This window comes from Maylandia zebra, linkage group LG8 (genome assembly GCF_041146795.1).
Source record: "Maylandia zebra isolate NMK-2024a linkage group LG8, Mzebra_GT3a, whole genome shotgun sequence".
Classification (NCBI taxonomy): Eukaryota; Metazoa; Chordata; class Actinopteri; order Cichliformes; family Cichlidae; genus Maylandia; species Maylandia zebra.
In genome coordinates, this window is record NC_135174.1 from 19,116,320 (window position 1) to 19,126,166 (window position 9,847).

At 40.9% G+C, this 9,847-nt stretch overlaps 1 protein-coding gene across 3 annotated transcripts in view; it reads left to right on the forward strand.

Annotated features, from left to right (window-relative positions):
• adkb (adenosine kinase b) overlaps positions 1-7,273 on the forward strand; it is a 130,648-nt gene extending 123,375 nt beyond the window's left edge. For all 3 annotated transcript variants that reach the window (XM_012921823.5, XM_004561284.6, XM_004561285.4), the window contains 2 exons: positions 5,755-5,841; positions 6,150-7,273. In XM_012921823.5, the coding sequence (XP_012777277.1) occupies positions 5,755-5,841; positions 6,150-6,274 (212 nt within the window). In that variant the 3' untranslated portion in view covers positions 6,275-7,273. The remainder of the gene's footprint in view (positions 1-5,754; positions 5,842-6,149) is intronic.
• The last annotated feature ends 2,574 nt before the right edge of the window (positions 7,274-9,847 follow it).

Consider the following 9,847-nt stretch of genomic DNA (forward strand, 5'->3'; position numbering starts at 1 on the left):
AATATATGGATAGTAACACAAATGTTTTTTATATCTTTTTTTTTTACAAGATTTACATGGATGTGTTTCAGAAACGAAACAGTTAGTTGAAAGGAATTAAAGTAAACAAAAGTAAAATGTGAAATGAGTAGAGGGACTGAACACAAGTGAACTTAACACAGGACAAAGAGATGAAGGGAGACACTGAGGATGAAACTAATGAAATACAAGCTGGAACTAAGCTAAAAACTTAAGACTAAATAGCAAAATATAAGATAAATCAAAGTAATAAGAGAACTAAGAATTAAACAGAATGCTTAAAACCCAGAGTCAAGACCCAGGACGGAGGGTGATGTCACTGAATGATGGTTCTATTGCTTTACCAGAGCAGGCATCAGCCAAACAAATAACATTTATTCAACTCCTCTAATGTTAGTGGATGAAATTGCTTTAAGCACAAATCCAGACATGGCAGTTAAAAATGTAGGAGAATGTGATCATTGCAGTGATTAATCAGCCTGCTGTATATGGACAAAGTTACTGAGAGGCAACTAGCTTGGCTAGCTCGCTCCAGTAAAGCGTGATCAGCCAAGTATCAGGAACACCCACCTTCCAGCATTTGCCCTCAATTATATTACAAACATGGGCATGAATAGCCGAGCAGTTATTCCTGTTCGACTTCTTTGAAGTCCACTGCCTGGAGCAGATGCATAGTTGATGGATTGTAATGTAAATCTGCGGCAGACGAGGCTGCACGGTCACAAATAACAGACAGGCATGTGGACATCTGCGCTGACCTTCACTCTTGCAGCCTGATGACGAAGTTTATGTCATTGGGACCTGAGCAGACTTGCGGACTCAGAACGCATAATCCCGACTTTGCAAGGATGTTAGTTGACAGCCTTCTGAGGCTGCATTTGACTGTTTCATCTTGCAAACCGCAGATGTTTGGAAAATTGGATTTTGGTCAAATGAGGGTGTTATTTACATTCAGGGCTGATGACTCTTGATTGATATTGATTATGATTTTGTGGCATGACTGGGGGGAATTTTTCAGGGCTTCCTGTAGCCAGCGGATATCTAGTCTAAAGCGGTCCAAATTTCCTGTTCCACCTGCCAATCAGCGTTTACGAAAGATCTAATGAAAAACCAAATCTTTACAACTGCATTTCAGTGAATCATCTGCTCACCTGCGTGCAACCAAATACTAAAGACAAATGGAAACCCTGCCTACAGATATTTACTTATTTTTATGCAGATATGTATTTAACTAAATGGCCTGTATTTATATAGCGCTTTTAATAGTCCCTAAGGACCCCAAAGCGCTTTACATATCCAGTCATCCACCCATTGACACACACATTCACACACTGGTGATGGCAAGCTACATTGTAGCCACAGCCACCCTGGGGCGCACTGACAGAGGCGAGGCTGCCGGACACTGGCGCCACCGGGCCCTCTGACCACCAGAGGTTTCTGTTTCACTTCTTTCTGTTTGGTTTACAGAAAGAAGTGCGCCAATTTAAAAGGAACATTCAGGAAATGTGACAGGTTAGAGGCAACGGGTGAAGTGTCTTGCCCAAGGACACAACGACCAAGACTGTCGGAGCCGGGGCTCGAACCGGCAACCTTCCGATTACAAGGCAAACTCCTAACTCTTGAGCCACGATCGCCCCGTTACATGATGGATAAAATTGATATTGAGACAAACAAGGAGCCAGTAAGACACGGAATTAAAAAAAAGACCCATCTAACAGCAGTAGGTCTAATAGATCCGAGCCCTTTTTAATGAATTCTGTCACCTTTGGGTGGTGTTATCACAGAGATGAGCGCCACTTCTTCTGAGACGTTACCTCGTTTTTGATCTGTTTTCCTAATGAGACCTGACTCCTCCTTCTGCTGCTTCAATATTTAACTCCCGTAGACATATTTACACCCACATATTCCCTGTTAAGAGGCATTTTTTGTCGTCTAATGAACACCAGTTTCATGCAGAACAAGTGCAGCGGCTTCACATTTTAACGCGCCCGAATTTATATCCGCAAAGTGCATCCCTTAAAGGCGACCACATCTAACGACTTCAGATTCTTAAGCGTAGAGTAGATGACAAACTGTAATTTATTATTAGCACATTTATGTGCAGTTAATCATTTGAACAGGGAGGAGGATGCTCGAGCTTCATCTGTGGCTTTAATTAAGCAAAGTCGTTACGCTAGTAATTAGCTGATCCTGAAAGGATTGTTGTATTATTTTAATTTGTTATCAAAGTGACAATCGGCTGGTTCCTTTTACAAAGAGATTGTGTTGTTAGGAATACACAATAACTCTTAATCTGATACGTCTTCAGCTCCTGACCTGTGACACGCTCCCAAGCTGCTCTTGAAAGATGTCTTTTTCAAGCACAACCTGACCACGTGTGTCTTTCAGCTAGCGTAGTGCAGTAATTTCTTTACATCGGGTGTTGAGCATGTGCTCAGCTCCAGGTTGTGTATCTTTTGCCCTTTAGGATGAGAAAAGAAAGGTATTCAAAAATATTATAATGTGCAAAGTCTCATCTGCAGTGCAGATATTCCATAAGCTCTTGTTGGATTAGCAGGGAGCCTCATTAAACAAGTTTTTTTTGTAGTTTTTTTTCCTCGTGTTCTCTTTAAACTCCAAACCTCTTTTTCTCAATAAGAGGTCTGTCAGACTCCTCTTGTTCCTTTTATCCACATGTCAGTCTTTTGTCTCCTGCACCTTTTTGAAGGTTCACGTCGGCACCAGAGCCCTTGGATTGTTTGAAGATTGTGTGTGTGGTTTAGATTGTTCTGACATAAGTTGCTGATTTAATGTCACTCTACACCTCGAGACTTTGTCATCTGGTAGAATTTTGTTTCTTTTTTTTCCTTCTTCCTCTCCTTTAAACTGGAAGTCTCTTTGAAGTGCATATGCTACTGATAATTGAAGCAATATAATTCACTGAAGATAATAAAGAGAGCCTCATTTAATGGATTCTGTTCTGAACTAAAACGAGTCACAGCCACAACTGCTCTATGATTGTTTTTAATTTATTAGAGCGTTGGAGGATCTGCTGCTCTTGGATGAGGGATGTTGCAAATTTGTCCATTAATCTAACATCATATTTACCTTGTCATCCACGCTAAGATAATACTTAATTATTTAATTTGCTAATGAACCTAATAGAACAGTTCTCATAGTTTTCTTATATATATAATACTTAAAGCCAAATGTTTACTGATTGTAGCTTATGAATATGATTTGCTGCATGCAACCGTGTACCTGCACTGAATTTTGCTAACTTTTTATTACTTGGCTATTAGCACCCAATGCAAAGCTAAGCTGTGGTATGAAAGTGTTTTTGTGATTATTAATTATTTCTGAGCATGTAAAGCAGTCGTAAAATGACATAATGAAGAGCATTTTACAAGATACTATTATAGTTCCTTTTCAATTTAAAGCACAAGGCAAAGAAGCACAATATATGAGACCTGCAAGCAATAAAATGGATTACCCCTGTGATAACATGGTAATTAATATAACACCTGGTGTTTGTGCTTTTGCATAGTTAGAGTTAGAAACTTTTTTTACAGTTGTCATTTGCCAGAATGGAGACAAAACACAATAAGTAAATTGTAATTGAGAATTATTTTAGCCATAATATCCAGGAGGTAAACGTTTCATGCGGATTAAGTATTCCCTCTGGGATATGACCAGAATCTCATATGCGGATAATGATATATATCACACAGTAAATTCTGTTTATTAAAGTTTATATGATGTCCACATTCTAAGGTTGTTACTTTACTGTATATAAGCAAATGATTACATAAAATATTGCTATGTAAAATACAAAACCCAAACATTGTATTTTCAAGTTTAAACAGTTTAACTCTGGGATTTATTTTGAGCACCTGACAGTCCGTAAACTCTCGCCATACTGCATCACATGGTTCTTGCATAAGCAACGGGAGAGATTTGTGCTGTTTGAGCCCCTTGTGGAGGACGGTGTGCGGCATAATTTACACAGGACAGCTTACTGGGTCATGCAAGAGCAAATGACATCCGCGCTACAGCGTTAGCAACTCCTTTCATGCTGGTATTCATGTTCTCACCTGCATCCGCGTGTTGTAAGATTGCAAAATTGCATTAAAATGACGGAAAATACTGCTGCAAGGTCAAAAAATAAACAAAAGAGGTTTTGATTTCATCACCAGATATATGTTATCACACTGCACAACCCTAAAGACAACACTGTGCTGTGTTATTTGTCACTAATTAAAACATGCTGAGCAGCAGCAGAGACATTAAAATCACATTACATAAAATATTGAAATCACTCTGGCACAATAAAGCCTCAATAAGGCGCACTTGCAGGTACAGGAAGAGATACTTGTAGCAGCAGGTAGCAACAGGTGACAGCAGACAGCAAAGAACAGAGCACGCAGACTGAGGACAGTTATTATTTTCCTGTACACAAATATGTATCACAGCAGGTATGAAAACTGAACCATTACAACGCGTGTAAATGACTCTGTTATTGTTAGTTTCTCCAGAATAATGAGACGGGTCCCGGCCCGGTCCTTGATGATTTTGTTAAATGGTGTGATGAGTCTCCTCTCCTCAATTAAACTCATCCAAGACAAAAGACGTGATCGTTGATTTCAGAAAACGCACTCATGCACACGAGGTCAAGTCCATTAAGGGTCAGACGGGGTAATGTGTTCAGTCTTATCTTGGAACAATTATTGATTCAAAACCGAACTTTGAGGAAACCTGTGAAGCCGTGTGCATAAAACTTGGCACCAGCGTCCTGTTTGATGAAACTCTATCACTGATTTGATCTTATCTTGCCTTTACTGAGTCTTTTTTTAATCTTTGTCTTTGGTGTCATGGGTTGGAAACTCACTTAAATTGTTAAATGGTCTAAAAGGGCAATTGGTGAGTCACAGCTGAGCCCAGCTTCCCCGTCCACTAAACAGTTACAGCGATTGGCTGGTTTGATGAGGACTGGCATCCATTGCAAAGAGCTTTAGTTTCTTCCTGGTCCCACAGTGGAGAACAACAAGGTTTAAAAAACAGTTTTGTTCCAACGCTCACATAGACTGTGACGTCTCCGTTATTTATTTCTTCGGTATGTTGTATTACGCTCACCTGCTGTCTGTGTTTTTGAAAGTGTTTATCCGAGGCTGAATGAGTCACTCACTGCAGACAAAATCTACCAGTGGTTGTAAATAATGTAACCTGAACCCAACAGCACTGAGCGCTGTTTCCGTCTTGGCTTGTTGTTTGGCTTTTTAGATATTTGGTCACAGATCAACCGAAGTTACTCTAATCATCCAAAACGAACGGCAACGTGTTCATCCAGGCTCGACCAGAAGCCACATTTATTATTCACGTCTCCTGTTTGCCGTTCCTGTTTTCAGATTTACTCCTTGGGTAGTTCATGGATTTTAAAAAGTGTTAGCAAATATTCACCTTGCGATATTCACCTTTGTTGACAACGATGATTCAGAGTGAAGATTTACTAGTCCTGCGAAAGCAAAAACGATTAACTGCACATAATCTTTAGCTGTGTACTTAATAATTAGAGGAAAAACCCCCGTGCAGAAGTGCTAAAATAAAATAGCCAATTATTTTTTATTTTAAGAAAGCCCTACAGTGTGCAATGACCCCACGAAGTGCGAGAAATAATAGCCTACAACTTGAGACACAAAGAGAGAGAATAACGCTGAAGTTGAACTTTAATTACCGAGTCTTCTTGTGTCCCCTCTGTAGGTGATAGGGTGACTATGTTCCCTGTTTTGGACATAGACCAGAATGATATTGTGGACACTAACGGAGCCGGAGATGCCTTCGTTGGAGGTATGGCATTATTAAGTGCATATCTTCATATCTGTGTACAATCCAATTAACCTTTGGTACTGGCCAACTATGCAATGTAGTAAAATCTCCAGATTATATGAGTGTGACTTTTACCCTGCTGTTTTTTTCCCCACTCTGATCATAGCGCCATATAAAACAGCCAACATTTATGTCCTGTTGAGGAAGAAGCAGTCCCTTTTTCTAGAAGCAATTAGTACTTTGCTCATTTTAACCCTAACTGCTCCCCCAAACTATTCTCGGAAGTGATTGATGGCTACAGGTTGACCTCTGCTCTTCTGTCTACCCAGGATTCCTCTCGGCGTTGGTCCAAGAGCACGCGTTGGAGGAGTGCATCCGGGCCGGACACTACGCGGCCAATGTCATCATCAGGCGGGTCGGATGCACCTTCCCGGAGAAGCCAGATTATCACTGATGCACCCGAAAATGCTGCGCACGTGTCTTTTCCACAGAAATACTTGTATTTGTATGTTTCGGGATTTTACGTATACTTATTTTCTATTCACAGTGACAGACTGCATGGGACTAATTACCTCAGCTTGACTATTTTATCAAACTGTTAAAAAAAGGAAAAATAGCAGCTCTGATGTTTTAATATAAGTCAAATACTGGAAAAATATGTGTATGTTTAAAGGCTTATTCCGCTAAAATCTGTCTATTGGATGTAAAAAACTGAATACCTGCAAGCCTGAGAAGGCTGTGGGAAAGTGTCAAATGTGTAAGCACATCTCAAGAAACAAATCAACATAATCTGCCAAACTTCACTAACATTGATCCATATTTTTTCCCCACTACAGAGCAAACACTATGTCCCAATAGCTCCTCCTCGTAGCTGGGGGTTTTGTATTTTAGTGATTTATAGGAAACTTGATAAAAGCTAATAATAAGCTGATCAGTAGCAGAGAAGTGCATTATCCCGAAAGAGTGGTTTGAAAGGTTTCTCCGGGTTCTGGTGACTTCTTCATAGACCCTGAATCACAGCCAAAAAAATAAAGATATATTTACAGAAACTTCTCAAGCCATTCCTGCCACAGAAGCCACTTCTCAGTTTTACTAATTATCGTAATATTTATTACTTTTCAAACAATAACTGCTTTGCCTGTAAATCGCTAATTACGCTTATTTAACTGGAGCTTGTGCACTCTGAAGAGACGATAGTGACACTGAAGTGGTGTAATTAGCAGTGAAAACTATAAGCGCAAAGCTGTAAGGTACAAAGTTGTCAGCGTAATCTGTTTTGGGGGGGGAGCTGTAAAATAGAAACAATACCACATTTCCACTTCAGAGTATTCCTTTAATATTTAGCTGCCGTGCTGCAGCAATCAGGGATTGGGTACTGACAATCTTAATAGATAATGAGATAAAAGTGAAACATGTTTTTTTGGTACTATTGAAATAAATCAACTGATCCCACCATGAGACTCCTGGAGAATTTTGACATCTAAGAGCTGTTTAACCCAGAGGTGATGTTTATTTTAGGAGATACAAAAAAGAAAGAGGATATGAAAACAATGTTATAACCCACAGAGTTTGTGAATTTCCTCATTATTTAATCAGCCAGAGGCACACACTCTCATGCTAATCACTTTTGGATGGCTCTGCACCCTCCATTACGGGCCTGGTGTCCTGGCTCTGCTCAGCTGCTGCTCCACCCTACCCCTCATCATGCTTATTGGGTCCTAACTGGACTCTTGTGGTCTGGAGCTGCACTGCAGGGCTGCAGGAGATCATTTTTCTCAGTTTAAGGGATTAGCGGTCGCTCTTCGCTGGAGTCATTAGAGGGACCTGAAAATTAGGCTGATCCTTCGTACCCAGCTGTGCTGTCGCTGGGGGTTGGAGAAGGGGATCAGAGGGAGGCCCTTTCCAACCACCACCACCCCCTCCCTGCCTCCCTCCTCCTGTCCTATTCACTGAGGGCCAGCAGAAGTGTCGGGCAGTGTCTCGAGTGTTTTGTGGAAAATAATTCAACACTTATCTGTTCTACAAAGAAGTGTGATTGAGATTTTTTTTCTTTTCTTTTTTCGGTTCCCCTCGCACAACCTGTTACATCATATTGTCGTTTTATTTTCTTTGAGCACATCAGAAGGAATCCAGTATTTACACTCCCCGCACACGCAGCCCCGCTTTCATAATGAGGCATCGTTTATGCATTTATGCTAATTGGGGCCATCTAGGTGAAAATATTCTCCAGCCAAAATGTTATTAACAACTTTGAGACACTTTTTTTTTCAATCAGCATTTTTTTTTAAAGGTTTCACACAGATGCGCTTTGAAAAGGACCACATTTCTGATTGGGCAAGATCACACTCCATGGCAGCTGGTTCATTTGCTTCTCAAGATGACAGATGGCAAAACACAAACACAAAAAGAGGGAGCCATGATTAAGTAATGAGAATGCCTGCCACAATAAGGAAACTACCAAACATACTTTTTCCCCCCACTTTTTGCTGGTTAACTTTTGCCTTGCTTTATGAAAGCAAAAGGCAAGAAAGCAGACATGGAAAACTGTACATCTGATTTACATTTTTACGATTCTGTGCTGTGTGTTTGCTGCTCCATTTCTGCTTACCAGTCTACAAGATTTACAGGTTTGAGTTAAACACACTGTGAGCTTTGAAGCAGGGAGAAGAATGTCTTAATTTTGTGACATTTGCCTACTTTTTTTTTTTTTTTTTAATTGAGCATCATTTTAATTGCAGGCAAAAGAGTAACTGGGGCCCTGGCCAGTGTTTTGCCCCGCAGATGGGCAGCAGTGTTTGTGAACACCAGTGCGGCAGTTGGCAGGGATTGAGGAGGAGGTGGCGGGGTGTGTGTCTGTGTGTGTGTGTGTGTGTGTGTGTGTGTGTGTGGTGGTGGTGGGGGAGGGATGGGCAGATTGCAATGGCACATGCTCCAATTCAAATTATCCCTGGACCCATGCAGCAGTGGAGGACCTGCTGGGGCCCAGGGTGGCATTCATTATAACCAGACACAGGCAGGTTTTGGTCAGCGCCTCCATCGTGACGCGAGTCCCGAAAGCATCAAATCTGGACTCTTTGCGGTTTTACGACTGCACCTAAAAGGAAATGTGCATTTTTATTTGCGCACGTTTTGCCACAAATTATCATTAAGGAGATGCAAGCAAATGTCAAGGACTGCACGGGGAGGAAGATGGTGAGTGATCTGCAGGTCAACAGAAAACATCAAGGTCATGGAGGTAATGAGGAGAGCGTGTCTGATGAAGATGCAGCATAATGGCAAAAATGACAAGACAAGTGTTAAATGAATGCAAATCAAATTACACATCAAATGTGGCTCTTCTCCCCCACCACCACCACCACCTCCTTGGTTAAAGTCTTTTTAAAGGCTTCTTGTACAGTACTGTATGTGTTCATAATCTGATGGGAAGTTACCAATTATCTCTCCCTAATTACATCCGTCTTACTGCTTGAAAAATGAGCTTTCTGGCATTTCTAATGCTGCTAAAGAGTTGGTGAATGAGAGAGGCGAGCGCAAATCTTAAAAAAAAAAAAAACAAAACTGAAAATTTAATGATCTACATTATTGCTTACAACTATTGCTCTTCCTTGGGCTTGGTGAAGTTAATTAACAGATTAGGATGGGGGGGGGGGGGGGGGGTAGTGTGTGATATCCCTTGCGGCGCTGGATAGTATTGGCCAATGCAAGAAATGTGTAATATGTATATATGTATATTTAGAATAATGATAATAAAAAAAAGTCTGGATTTATGTGTTTGTGTTGAAATGAGCCACATCAGAGCGCATCAACTGGAAGTTTTAAATGCCCACGAGGTGCTGGCGTTAATGGGGCTGTTACGACATCAAAATGTCACGTAGCAAGTCGTGGCTAATACACACACACACACACACACACACACACACACACACACACACACACACACACACAAACAAAACAAAAAAAAACATGGAAGTGTAAAAATGTTCCTCTTGGCTCATCGCTGGACGTGTTGATGGTGAGGTGGTGGTGG